Source organism: Canis aureus, chromosome 33 (genome assembly GCF_053574225.1).
Source record: "Canis aureus isolate CA01 chromosome 33, VMU_Caureus_v.1.0, whole genome shotgun sequence".
Lineage (NCBI taxonomy): Eukaryota > Metazoa > Chordata > Mammalia > Carnivora > Canidae > Canis > Canis aureus.
Genome location: NC_135643.1, coordinates 24,366,545 through 24,380,798, shown reverse-complemented (window position 1 = coordinate 24,380,798; position 14,254 = coordinate 24,366,545). Strand labels below are relative to the sequence as shown.

The 14,254-nt window shown below is 47.5% G+C and overlaps 1 protein-coding gene and 1 long non-coding RNA gene across 6 annotated transcripts in view; one reads left to right on the top strand and one right to left on the bottom strand.

The window, feature by feature from the left end:
- Window positions 1-554: 554 nt before the first annotated feature.
- LOC144303772 (uncharacterized) lies at window positions 555-8,063 on the top strand. Its single transcript, XR_013370758.1, has 2 exons — window positions 555-4,586; window positions 4,723-8,063. It is a non-coding gene; the product is annotated as an uncharacterized LOC144303772 (long non-coding RNA).
- The window catches only part of NFKB1 (nuclear factor kappa B subunit 1), a 119,158-nt gene continuing 111,274 nt past the window's right edge, over window positions 6,371-14,254 (bottom strand). For all 5 annotated transcript variants that reach the window (XM_077882143.1, XM_077882145.1, XM_077882142.1 and 2 more), the window contains 5 exons: window positions 12,082-12,206; window positions 10,622-10,688; window positions 9,787-9,959; window positions 8,908-9,088; window positions 6,371-7,221 (listed from right to left, as the gene is read on the bottom strand). In XM_077882143.1, coding sequence (XP_077738269.1) covers window positions 7,064-7,221; window positions 8,908-9,088; window positions 9,787-9,959; window positions 10,622-10,688; window positions 12,082-12,206 — 704 coding nt within the window. In that variant the 3' untranslated portion in view covers window positions 6,371-7,063. The remainder of the gene's footprint in view (window positions 7,222-8,907; window positions 9,089-9,786; window positions 9,960-10,621; window positions 10,689-12,081; window positions 12,207-14,254) is intronic.

Sequence of the window (14,254 nt, the reverse complement as noted above, 5' to 3'; positions counted from 1 at the left end):
TAATTTAGTTACTACAGGTCATGAAAACTTGGCACAAAGCCTCCTGGAGAGGTGATGGATGAGGGAGAAGTCAGAGGAGCTCTGGCAAGGTGCAGTGGAGGCGAGCAGTGGGAAGGGGCGGAAACCCAGTTCAGGCTCGTCTGAAGAAAGGCAGGACCTTCTGGTGACGAAGAGGGAGATGGAGACTGGCTAAGGAGGCGGCCACCTGGGCGTGCGGGTGACTCGCCGCCCACAAATTCTGTCTTGAAGCTTTAAACCTGGTATCGCTTTGCCTTTTAGAGCTCAAGTGGTCCCTGGCTCATGTAAGTGTGTGTAGTATGATGACTGTCACTCAAGAGGTGCTCTGGGCCAGGTAGGAAGGAAGTCAGGGCCAAAGAGCAAAACTGGGAAGGAAAAGGCCTCTAAGGACCGCTGGGTCCAGGAGTACCTGGACCTCCTGGGCGGCTGGGCCCCTGCGGGGGAGGTCACGTCCTCCCCCCCACTGCAGTGGTCTTAGGTGTGGTGGGAGGGGTGCAGGCCGGGGACTCTAGGGAGGGGGTGCAGTCGGGCTTCCTAGGGCTGTGATTTCTGGCCCTCTGGCTTCTCCGGGCCAAGCAGCGCTGCAGCTGTGGGGCGGGATCCCACGTAAACTTGGGGGGCCCTCGGGAGAGTTTGGAGGTCTCGGCTGAATTGTTGGGGGAAGAAAACACAGAACCGGACAGAGTGTGGAGAAGCAGCTCCCGAGAGCCCCAAAGCAAAGGAGGCCGGGAGGAAGGACAGGGAGGACAGCGGGCAGGAAGAGGAGAGCGGCCCCTGGGGGGCTGCTCGCAGGGCCTGGTGCGGGCGCCCTGTGTGGCCCTGGGCACTGCTGATGGGGTGCTGCTCCCGGCCACTCCCGCCAGCCTTCAGTGCCTGCACTTGGCCGCTGTTCCTTCCCTCTCCCGGATGTCCTTGTGACCTTCCCCTTGGGGCACAGCCACTCGTTCAGTGAGGGGGCAGTGCGAGCACTGAAGGCCGAGTCCAGCCCTCACTGTTTACACCAGCTCAGGAAATCCCGGGTACCTCGGGGGCTTTGCCGTTTTGTGGAAAATGGTGGGAATTAAACCCCTCCCTGTTTACTCTTCAGATTGCTATGGGAATAAACATTTGGAAATATTGTGTAGGGGAAAGTTTGGGATTTTGCTTTTGGGTTTTTTCCCTTAAAACTACAAAAGGAAATGTATTTCAAAAGCAAAAGGGGACGTTTACATCTGACAAAGTGATAAAAGGGTGTCCTGCAAAAGAAAAAAAATCCATTAACTAGAAGTATCTCATTTGAATTTCTGAAACAAAAATAATTTGTTGTTGATTCTTTTTACGTTAGGAAAGGGAAGGGGAACGGCACAACAGTTTGGAACTGAGAAAAAAAAATCTTTTTTGCCAGAGAATAGTCCTAGCACCCTGTTGTCTGGTATCCAGCATCAACTCATATAACCTCCTCTGATCCTACACATTCCCCTCATGTGCCCGGAGGTTTCATCTGACCATCTTCAGCACCAACTCGGCTTCCTGGGTCCTAAGAAGGAACCCTCAGAGAAGGGGTTTCTAGAGTTCTGTTTCATTTGCTATTCTGGCCTGGAGGGAATATTAGATCCCCAGGAACCCACTGCTGCTCCTGATTCCATCTGAGGAATGGGAATCAGGGTCCTGCCAGTTCTCTGTGGATCGCAAGGATGATAAACCTGCCTGCCCCTCTCCTTTGGGTGGGACCTCAAGGCCACCCAACAAGACTCTTAATCTTGGCATCAGCAAGCCCATGGTGTGTTGTGCGGCATTCAAGGAACCACAAACCTCAAGGCCTGGAGAGCAGGAGTCCTCCTGGGTCAGTGCAAGGGCCACACGACTCTGCTGTAATCCTCCTCTGCCCGCCTGGTCTAACACCCTGGGTCATCTCCCAGGAGTTCCTGGAAGGAACTGCGACTGTCCTCACAGTGCATCTTCCATTCTTAATCCTAGGAAATGATTTTGCTTTTGGTAATGGCCACTTACCATGACTGCAGGGGGACTTTCAGGGTGAGTGAATTTTTGCATCTAAGCTGGAATTAGAAAGATCCTTTGGGTTCAAGCTCCTCTATCAGTTGGGTAAAAAATTTTGATCTGTGCCAGAGCCTGGGATCTGTTCACCAAGATCAACCTCCCTCCTAATATTGGGAACAAAAGTTGATCACGCCTATAGCCTCGCTGCTCTTAGCATGGCCATGGGACTGAAGTCTTTCTCTAGTGCAATGTGAGAGGAAATGGCCATTCAAAACTCGGACATGTACTTCTCCATGCCCTTTTGCCCTTCCAGCTGCCTGGGACCCTGGGAGCGAAGGGTGGGAAGAAGAGGACTGTCAGCCAGGATCCTTTCAGGACTATACGTACATGATCTATACATGCCCCAGCCACCCTGTCCCTGCTGCAGGTGTGCCTTATGAAACCACCTTACTGGAATCAGGAGATCCTGCGGTTAAATGCTTTATGTGTGCTTTAGTTTAGTCATCTGTAAAATAGGGACTGGGGGTTTCTTCACAGGTTTTTCAAACAAGGAATATGAAATTATGAATGGTGACCACCCATTGTAGTACATAAGCCTGGCATGCAACAAGTGCTCAAAAAATGTTGACTGAATATATAACTTCATACCTGGAGGATTATTGTGATATTTCAATGAAGTTACCATTTTAGAAAGAGAGAGATCAAGATGGAAAAGCTAGTTGATGGAAGTAACAAAATGATAATTCAGTCCCTTCCTCCCTCTCATTCTAAGAAGCTTGAACATTTTGTAGGACTTGTCATTTGTCCAGGGTAATGGAAGCAGGCCATTGGAGGCATAATGGAATCCATAACAATGGAGAGTCAGGGAATCCATTTGATTTCCTCTTTTGCACCTCCCTCAACCAACAGGACAAGAACCTACAGTCTCTGGGATTGGTGTTTAAATGAAGCAGCAGACTCTAGTAGGGATTATACAGACCAGATACTTTCTATCGTAGGTGTTTAAAAAAGATAACAACTTAAATGATTTACTTAGGTGATCTTTAAGATACCGTCCAGCCCTAAGTTCCATGATGCTTAAGAAAATAAGCAGCATTAGAAAAAAGTAATCTCTGTGTCCAACATGGGGCTCGAATGAATAGTCCTGATATCAAGAGTCGCATGCTCTACTGACTGAGCCAGCCAGGCGCCCACAAAGAGAGAGCACTCTGGTTTCACCTGCTCTTGATTCCTGTGCCTCCCCAAGCCCATTACCTGGCAAAGCACAGATCAGAGGAAAATTTCCCCCAAAAGCACAAGGAGAATGAGATGCACCCAGTGACCTTCAGTCCATGGATAATTCATACCTAGACATCTTAGCTTGGTTTTAGAAGGAAAATCAAGTCAGGTTAACACTTAAGGAGCATACCCATTTCATGATATTCCGGGTTCATTTTGTATTTTGGTTGGGATATATTATGATCCCAGCCTCCTTGTATAGAATTGTATGGAATTTGTTTTTCCTTCTTTCTTAGACACAACAGCTTTCCTTCAAAGGTCTTCAGACATGGTTAAAGAGTAACCTTGGGCTCTGACAGACCTGCATTTAAATCTGGGGTGAATTAGTTAATATTTAGATCATCCTCCCTGTAAAACTGAGGTTAAATACCTCAGAGGGATGTCCCCCATAATTGTCATTTAGAAATCATTAATGCAAAGGGGATCGCACATGAGTTCGCCTGGCTCCTCCCGTTCCTTTCTCTTGCTAAGGTGTGGAAGGTGTGGTTTGTGAGGCTGCATTCCACCTCCACGGCAGTGACCAGGAATATCCACGGAGGACCCCTTGGCGGGGGGGGGGGCCTGGGTGAGGAGGCCTCCCTCTGCCAGGAGAGCCTGCCCGTCCTGCGAAAGCCTAGGTGATGCCTGCAGAGGAAAGATGACAAAGTTCTGAGAAAGCTATTTTTAAAAGGCTTCCTGCTGAGAGACCAGCTTTCTGGAAAGGTTTATTCTGGGCCCATTGTAGCATCCCCCTGGTCTCCCACATTCCTCCTGGTGTTTATCTCCATCTGCTGGTACAATAGGAAAGACGCTCCTTCCTCAGAGGCATAGCCTTTTTGCTCGAGCAACGTGCAGAGGCTCAAGCCACACGGAGATGTGGGAGGAGAAAGAGGAAGTTTCTGGAACAGAAGAGAAACCAGGTTTCTTATTGAAGAAGGGGAATGTTATTTTTAATTCTCGGCATGTTTTGCTTAGTGGTTCCTCCTGGAGTCAGCTTCCCTTTAAAGTGGCTTTCTGGCATGGGAGCTATCAGGTTAGAGACCGGGAGAGTGGTAACACTCCACAGGTAGGACTTAGAACATCGACCATTGACCATTATTTCACTCGTGAACCTGCCATTTGCGCAGGGCTCGCCTCTCCTTGGGCAGCATCGGCAGAGGCAGCGTGAAGGTTAGACCCGTGTGACTCAATGGCTAGCACCTGAAATCATCTAGAGGCTTCCCACCCTCACACATCTGCTGGTTGGTGCTGGCGTTGGCTGTGACCTCAGTGAAAGCTGTTGGAACACCTACACATGGCTTCTCCATGTGTCCACTTGGCTCCCCCAGGGCATGGTAACTGGGTTCCAAGAGGGAGTGACCTGGGGCTGGGGGTAAGGGGTGGGGGCGAGGGCCCCGATGGACAGAGCTGCATTGCAGTTTCCAACCTAACCTTGGAAGCCACTTACCATCACTTCTACCCTTGTCATAGGCCTGCATGGATGAGGGAGGAGCACAGGCCCCTCCCTCAGTGGGAGGACTATCTGCCTTCACACGGTAGAGAGGAGACCTGGTGTTGGCCAGCTGGAAGAGGCCACTGAGAGCAATGGGTGAAGGAACACAGGCACAGGCTTGTTGTTGGAAAATTAAGGAAAGTAAGGTTTTGTTTTTGTTTTTTAAGATATAGCTTTCAAAAACTGGAAGAATGGATTGGAGCATGTGGAGAAATGGCAATGTAATACAAAATAGAAGTCAAATTTTAAAAACGTATTTCATTTTTTTTTTTTTTTTTTGTGAAATGAAGAACCCAAACTGTATTACACCAAAGAACAAAGCCTTGCTTAAAAATGCCTCCTCTATTTCAAGATTATTCATCCATGATTTCTGGTATTTCTAGCATTTTAATGGTTTCATTTCTGATGTATTTGGAAATTATTTGATAAAAGGAGGGAAATGGGAGTTCAGATGGACTTCCTCCCAGTGATGAACGAGATGGAGTATCTACTTATTAACTATCTTTTCCTCATTGAATTGAAATTTACCATTATACTAAATTCCTATATATTTTGGGGTCTACTTCTAGACTCAATTATTTTAATCTATCTTTTTATCCCACAGCAAGATAATTCTCTAACCCATATGCTCTGGAACTAGACTTGGATATAAACTCAGAAGCAGCTTAGCCACTGCCTCGTTGAATTCTTGGGGCTCAATTTCCTTTGTACATTGGAGCTAATTCTGTCTGCCTGATTGGGTTATTTTCAGGGTTGCATGACTTCAGGTGTTGGGCACTAGAGGTTAGCATTAGCTCCCAGCCCCTGTGCTGGTTGGGCTCTGTGGCAGCCGGCTCTGAGATGGAGCCTGGGGCCCTGGGAACAGTGCCTGTGGCAAGCGGGGGAGGAAGCCGTCCTGGACAGAGGGTGGGTAGAGGGAAGGCCGGTGCTGTGATGCAGACCCAGACAACAGCTCAGCCAGTAAGAGGGCCCTACAACCTAGTCCTGGGCTGAATAGCCTTTTGTATGCCATGTCAATCAGTGTTACTTGGGGCCATCAGGGAAATGAGTGTGACCTGTTGAGGTGGCTCTCTGTGCCTGAGACAATCCCAGAAGGAACTGACAGGCAGAGAGAGCTTTGGCCAAGTGGGAGCCCAGAGGTGGGGTTGACATGGCCTTTGTTAAAGAGGGTTCTTGGTTGCAGATGACAGTGTTCATCACAGCACCTCCTCCAAATGCTTTTCATTTCTCCCCTCCCTTGTTTCTGAGCCTCTGTGTGTAGAGCAGTCAGCCAAGCCTCATGCTGGAAGGCCGCTGGCCCCAGGCCCCTGGGGTGCTGAGCGGGCAGGACTTGAGGCATCACAGACCCAAGAGAGCCCACTGTGGGGTGGGAGGAATGGCCCTGCATGAGGAGGAGGGGGTGAGGGGGATACAACTGAAATGAAATGAGCCAAGTGAGGATTCGATTTGGCAAACCCAAAGCTTTCATCTCAGCTTAAAATACGGCTCTTTTGATCATCTTTTGGGTTCATTTCTGGGTCAAAAACTTGACTCTAAAGGGGAATGTGAATGTGATAACCGGCTGTGGAATGATCCCATGATTACAAGGAATCATCGTAGAAAAGTATTTCTGGAGATCAAACAAAATGAGGTCATCAATTTGCTTTTCCTTTTATTATAAAAGTAAAATAAAAAATAGCATTTATAAATCCAACATTTTTTTCCTTTAAAGTATTTGATCTAAAAAACATATTTACAATAGCAAAATGCAGAAAAAGGGGGAAAAGACCATTTTCAGCACTGATTGTAACCATGTTTACATATTGACATTATATGTTCTTTTTTCAAATCACATAGATAACCACATTAGAAAAAGCAGTAAAGCCTTTTTTTATTATTATTATACACCACATAACTTTCATTTAAAAAATATCCCTTTTCTTAATCCTCAATCTGAATGCACAGCAGTGCTGTGGACGGCGAGAAGGAACACCAGGTGGGGACTGTGCCACCTTTGAATGCCAGCAGGAGCGCAGCGAGGGGCAGCAGTGGTGACAATGGAAGCAGCTGGAAAAGCTCAATAAGCAGACTGGCCCACATGGAGGCGTCAGGCCGGCTGAGGCCTTGACTGCTCCAGACGCTGTGGCCGTGGGCCAGACCAACGTTCCTGTGAGAACCGAGAAAGAAAGCCTACTTCAAAAGGCCTTGAATTAAATTCAGAGAGATTCAGGCAGGCCGGTTTTCTTCCAAGCACCCTGGGATGCACTTTGCCTTCTTTCTTTTGGACAACGGTGGAATCGCAGAGCTTTGGTTGACCTAGTGTGGGCAATGGGCAGTGGGCTAGATTTTGCCCTCTATCGGTCCTTCCTGCCCGTACTCGTGGGGCGCTTTGTTAAGAGTCAGCAAGGAGCTGCCACTGGTCAGAGACTCTGTGAAGCTGAGCTTGCGGAAGGAGGTCTCCACGCCGCTGTCACAGATGCTGTCGTCTCGGACCTCGTCTGCGGGGAGAAGCACAGATTCACTGGGAAGCATGGCTGGGAAAACGCAGAGCCCTGGCCCTCGGACACCTGCTCTTCCAGCCAGGCTCCCAGCAGGCTCGTGGGCTGCTCTTGCCCATCAGCTGCCACGGGTCCCCGCAGCGTGCCCCTGTGGCCCGCCTGTCCTACGCAGTGGCTGAGGGCGGGAGAGCCCTAGGCAATGGAAACACCGCGGAGACAGCAAAGTTCGTCAGGTGTTTTCACATCTCTTCCTCACCCTCACGTTTATCAGAATCCCTTCTGAATTTTCCTGACTCACAGTGTGCCTTTTTTTTCTTAGAAATCGAGTCTATTTTTCCAACCACCAGGTTACCTATTTTATAGCTGGGGAAATGGCTGAACCCAGGCAAAAGAAATGGGTGACCGAAGTAGGAACTAAAAATGAGATATCTCTCTGGGCCTCCTGTGCTATTAAATGCTATACACTGCCTCAAAAACATTCTAGTAACAAAAAAAAAAAAAAAAGGTGGTTACGGTGAAAATGAGCCTGTGATGAATAATTAAGTCATATCCTCCCTGTTAAGAACCTCTTTAGAGACCTGAACAATGTTGACTTATTTCCTATAGGGAGAAAGTGACCAAGAAATAGAGTCTAATATACACAAATCAAAATGCCATCTTCTTGTATCTTAAGTTCCAATATTAAAATATGAAGACCTTAATGGCAGCGACATGCTATTGTTTTGTTATAGATTTGTTGATTTATTTGGTCACCCAATCTTTATTGGGTTTCTATTATGTGCTAGGACGTATTTTTTTAAATGACTGTAAGTCAGGGATCAAATAAAAATTTAAAGATGTAAGTATTTTCCTATTTCTTTGTGTGGAAGGAGTCATTAGGACACGAGGGCTGTTATTTCTTTCCAGCGTGTACAACATCTGTCCCGACTCTCCTAGGAAGGCCCCTCAGAAGGTGACACTTGTGCTGAAACTGAAGGGCAAGAAGGAGCCACCAGGTGAGGATCTTTGCAGGGGAGGGGAAGGGAAGGTTCGGGTTCTTAAGACAGGATCAGACTTGTGAGAGGAGTAGTTGGGGTCAGGAGGGTGCAGGAAAGTGGGGCGGGAGGAAGGGCCTATGAAAGGGATAAAGGAATGTTGCCTTTATTACTAACTGCTCCATCTTCAAACCTCGAACAGTGCTAGGTGCAAAGGATGTGCTCAGTAAAGATTTGGCGAATGGATAACTGAGAGGTATACAACAGGTACAGGTATCACACTAACTTAAAAAGAATCTCCTTGCCTGTTGTGTCAGGAGTGGACCGAAGGGAGAGGGGTGGGCTGGAAGCAGGGAGACTGACTAGGAGTCGCTGCCACAACTGAGGCAAGAAACGAAGGTGGATGCACAGGGGAGGCGGTCTCAGAGGAAGCTGGGCGGGGTGCGTGCGCAGTGGTCAAGGGGCAAGTGCTTCTGCCTGACGTGGCCAGGCCAGGCCAGGCCAAGCATTGAACTTTCAAAGAGGAGGGAATCCTCGGTGCTCAGAGTGGTTGTTGAGAGTGCGAGCGAGGATACGCTGGCAGGGACACAGAGGGTTACTGGGCTGTGCTGCGAGTCCGTGCTGTGTGTCTCAGGGGCAGTGCTGTGGGCCGGGCAGGAGGCCCAGGGGAAGCAGGAGATGATCTCAGCTGCTTTTTCTGTTTTTCCCTTACCTACTGGCGACCTCGTGGAGGCAGATGAGAGGGGCAGCGAGAGGGTCTGAGGTGCACCCTTCCCTGGGCTGGGGGCCGCAGTTTCCGGAGCGCAGAAGGCCGCCTGGATCACTTCGATGGCTTCGGTATAGCCCATCTGTCTCAGGGCCTCCACCAGCTCTTTTATTGTCCCCCCGGAGACCTGCAAGGAAGACGTGAAGAGTGTGTTCTGGTGTCAGGAGCCAGCAGGCAGGCTGTCACCGCGACGCAGGCCCCTGCGAGAGCCCGGTGGTCCTGGAGGGGTCAGAGCCAAGAGCGGCTAAGAAGACAGGTGACCTTCGAGTCGAGTTTCCTGTTTCAGTTCAGAGACCACTCAGGAAATCACAGAGAAGCGGCTTCCAGTAAGCACAGAGGACAGAGAGGGAGAGAAGTGCTGAGGCAGTGAAACTCTACCTGCCATGAAGGTCATGCAGTATCCCTGCTTAGGCTGGAGCTCTGAAAACCACTGAGAAACAAGAACTACCAAGGAAATTTCAGTAGACAATCATTTCACCTCACAGAAAGCTGACTCGGTGTCCTGACATGAGATCAAGGCGTGCGCTTGGGGACAGAAAGAGAATGCATGTGGATCACAGTATATCACGTTGGTTCAAAGGGTCAAAGTTCTGCGACAAACCTGACCTTCTAGTAGGGTTTCTGCAGGAAATCTCAAGGTATTTGAAAATAGGGAACACCTTGGGATATCTGAAAACCACCTTTCTCACGAAGGCAGATTTTCCACTCTGGCCTAGGTCATGACTCATCTTCCTCCTCGGGGTCGAGGGAGGGGGAAGGGGACCATGCTTGGGTCAGTGATGTTAACAGAGGGGAGTCAAGTAAAAATGTGAGCTGATGTGTTACCTCGTAGTTATCCATAAGAGTTTTAGAAGGAGCAGGACTCAGCCGGAAGGCATTATTCAGTATCCCCAGACCTAATTTCTGTGCCAGAGTAGCCCAGTTTTTGTCCGGATCAGGGATCTCTAGCAACTTGTAGAGCTGCAATTTAGCATCCTCAGTCAGCTGTTTCATGTCTCCTGAGGGAATGAAGAAGAAACACAGCTGTCCTGAGCGACCAGAGACCCTCGGGGGGTACTGAGCATGGCCACACGGCTGCCCTCTGACACCCGGTGCAAGCAGTGAGGCTCCTTTACTTGGTGTCAGCAGCAGCCCCGCTAAGGAAGGCGGTATACGTGTCTTAGCAGATTACAACGGGATGTTCTCCTTTGCATCCGCCCAGGAACTTTTGATTCTGAAATAAGCTGCTGTGCCTTTTGCAGGACAGCCTGGATAAATGCTGGTTCTCCCTTGCCCCCCTTTTTTTAAAATTATTTTTAATTTTTAATAAATTTATTTTTTATTGGTGTTCAATTTACCAACATACAGAATAACACCCAGTGCTCATCCCATCAAGTGCCCCCCTCAGTGCCCGTCACCCATTCACCCCCACCCCCCACCCTCCTCCCCTTCCACCACCCCTAGTTCGTTTCCCAGAGTTAGGAGTCTTTATGTTCTGTCTCCCTTTCTGATATTTCCCACACATTTCTTCTCCCTTCCCTTATATTCCCTTTCACTATTATTTATATTCCCCAAATGAATGAGAACATATAATGTTTGTCCTTCTCCGACTGACTTACTTCACTCAGCTCCCTTGCCCCTTTAAATGACAGTGTGGATCGAACACTGGTTCAGAGCTCACCTTGTGCAAGTAAATCGTCAGATGTAAACTCTGGCTCATATGGTTTCCCATTTAGTATATCAAACACCTGTTGGGAAGATAACCGTGGAAAAACGTTATACATGAAAGGGACCAGGCAGGGAATCAATCTCTTTGGAATAAAGAATTCACTGGGTCCTCCTGCAGGGGGCCTAGTACCCCAAAGATGGAGGAATGCCAAGAAGTCAGTCCTGTGGCCCACAAAGTCATGACAATGCCCTCTGGGAAAAGAAAAGCCCCAGGGGCTCTGGGGCCAGGAGGCTGTGCCTTACAGGGGCTTCTGAGGTGGGCAGGAAGACCCGAGCTAACCTCACAGAGAGCCAGGGCCATGGTCCTATGGAAGGACAAAGAGTCCAGGCCACCAGCTCAGCCATGTGTTGGTCAGAGAGTCATTGCTAAGTGACATTTCCCTGAGAACCGGGATGAGGAACGAGCTTATATACACAGAACTGGAGGCTGTGCCTCCTCCCTTGCCCTCCACCCCAGAAAATGGCTGCTGAGAAGGAATTTTAAAAACCTGCTCACACTGAGGTATGGTAATGCTCACACGGCTTGGTGTTCTCTTTCCAGCACCGTCTACATTTTAAACTGAGGTGACAGGAAAGCCTTAGGTTAAAAGGAAAAACAACATTCTGTAGCTCTGGAGACCTTTCTGTGTCTTCACAGTTACTCGGTGCTCGCTGACTAGGTAAGGACAACATGGGGTCACTGAAGTGGGTTATCTTTCTGTGCTCTGTGGTAAGGCTTCTGGGAAAGCCAGGCGCTCAACATAAAAGGGGAACTGTGTGGTCTCTGTGAGGGTCACTCAGCTCAACACCCACTTGGCGGGCTGAGAAGAGGAGAACGAGCAGTTTTTGGATGTGGAGCAGCACTTGTCCCTAAGAAAGTCGATCTGGTTGTGCTGGAGATGTGTCTGCGGCCCTTCTCCCTCTGGCTCTCCTCCCTGGGCCATAAACACCCACTCACGGCTTTTCATCTCAGGTCACTGGACTTTTGGGGAAGAGTTAGTCTATTTACTAGATTTATATTTATTAAAATTCTCAAGAATCCCTCGGTTCTTTTTATATAAAGAAATCACTTGCGAAAGTTCTAAGCAAACTAACATTTATCCCAGCTTCAGAAATGGAGACGGGAACAATTCTGGTGTGAGTTCAGAACGAGGAAACTCTCACGTGAATTTCGTGTTTTCTCTTGCAGAGCCCTCTCTCACAACTGAACTGTGATCTGATTAGGCATACACTTTTACACTCAGAACTCCGCTGACCTAGATCTTTCATGGATAGGCTTTTCAAGATAAATATGTCTCTTGATAAGCAGACTTTCTTAAAAATAAAAGGCATGTGCTTTGGGGGATAAAGACCCAAAAAGACCATCTGTTCGTACATTCCTGAACCATTAGCTCCCTCTGGAGCTGCCATCAAACAGACTGAAGCTGCACTCACCTGCCAGTTGGTGGCCATATCTAGAGGTGTGGTTCCAGGCACGACTCCTTCATCCTCTCCATCTTTTTCCCAAGAGTCATCCAGGTCATAGAGAGGCTCAAAGTTCTCCACCAGAGGATCTGCACCTATGAAGTCAAGTTACACAGCATTAGGCAAAACCCCGTGTTGTCAACTCTGAACTACCTGCCGGCAGAGGTCAGACTTCCAAAGGCAAAGCGCAACAGCCACTCGAGGCAATTACTCAGATAATTTTTAATACATAACATGTTTCTACTGAAATATTCAGAGAACTTCTTTTAAATTCCCATTTATTGGGCAGCCCAGGTGGCTCAGTGGTTTAGTGATGCCTTCGGCCCAGGGTGTGGTCCTGGAGACCCGGGATTGAGTCCCACGTCAGGCTCCCTGCATGGAGCCTGCTTCCCCCTCTGCTTGTGTCTCTGCCTCTCTGTGTGTGTCTCTCTCATGAATAAATAAATTAAGTAAATAAATAAATAAATTCCTATTTATTTTGGTGGTAAAGATGTCAGATGATACTCTATATAGCCAAGGACATTTTAAAAAACAGAAGACTTGGAGTACCCTGAGCCTCATATTTAACTCTCTAGGGCAGTTTTTTTAAATTATTTTTTTAATTGGAGTTCAATTTACCAACATATAGCGTAACACCCAGTGCTCATCCCGCCAAGTGCTCTCCTCAGTTCTAGGGCAGTTTTCAACCAAATGATGCACCTGTACTCTAAGGAGTTAACAGCAGCAGTTTTCAGGGGTTGGGGTGTGCCCTGTGGATCAGGGACCTGAGTCAATGTTCAAGTTTGTGCCCACCACTGAGCATTTCTCAGGCTATTCTCCCACTTGCTCAAAAGGGCAAAGACGTTTGCTGCATTGGGACAACATGCTCACTTTTATTCTTGGGTACAGCACTGCCAGGGTCCCAATACTTTAAAGAGACAAACAACACAAAAACCTTCTACTAAGATGGATAGTTATTCAAAAGTTTAGGGCTGATCTTGGAAAACCCTAGTCTGTTTCTTAATGTGCAGCAAGAAAACACCAAAAGTAACTCAGAGATTAGAGCTAGAGTTACTTCTTAGAAGCTATGTTGATGAGAGTGTTTAGTCTGATGTCTAACAAACAGTAGTAAGTTCAGCACACCCTTCTGGGAAGAGCTCGTTTTTATCTTGCTGGGAGATCATTTGATTTGTGCCAACTTCAATAACAGGAGAGGGCCTAATGAGAGTCAGAGAAGGATCTTCATGCTGTTTCTTATTTCAACCCTCCAGCCCTGGCCTGATCTAGAAGACAGTGAGTGCCATCTGACCATGGAAACAGAAGAGAAATTAAGAGGAACAATTTATGGACTGGAGAATGCTGGAGGGGCTGAGCCATATCGGTTCCTTAAGTGACCTTCATGACTCTGAGCTCAGGATGAGGTTTTCTTTTTTTTTTTTTTTTAAGATTTTATTTATTTATTTATGACACACACACACACAGAAAGAGAGAGAGAGAGAGAGAGAGAGGCAGAGACACAGGCAGAGGGAGAAGCAGGCTCCATGCAGGGAGCCCGACATGGGACTTGATCTCAGGATTCCAGAACTGCGCCCTGGGCCAAAGGCAGGCGCTAAACCGCTGAGCCACCCAGGGATCCGCCCCCCACCCTTTTTTTAAAGATTTTATTTATTTATTTATGACAGACACACAGAGAGAGAGAGAGAGAGAGAGAGAGAGTCAGGACGAGGTTTTTTATCTGAGTGCCTTCATTTATGTAATGGAAAAACCGTTACTTGCTGCTCCTTTCATGGGATATTGAGAATTCAAGAGAAAGCATTTTTGATAGGGCTATAGCTTCCTGTCTGAAGGCATTTCTTAATTACAACCAGTGACTTCCCAAACAATTCATACATACTGCAATCAGAGTCTTTTATTCCAGAGAAAGTTGGGAAAAAGAAAAAGTTTGACTTGACTGAGACTACGAAAAGGCTATTGTTTATTTGGATATGCTTTTATTTGCTTAGAAATATGTGGGGCTCCTAAAGAAAAAGTTTCTACATCTTCCTGGACTCAGTTTTTTTTTTTTTTGGACTCAGTTTTTATTTTTATCTTTATTTTTATTTTATTTTATTTTTTTAATTTTTTTAAAGATTTATTTATTTATTTATGATAGACATAGAGAGAG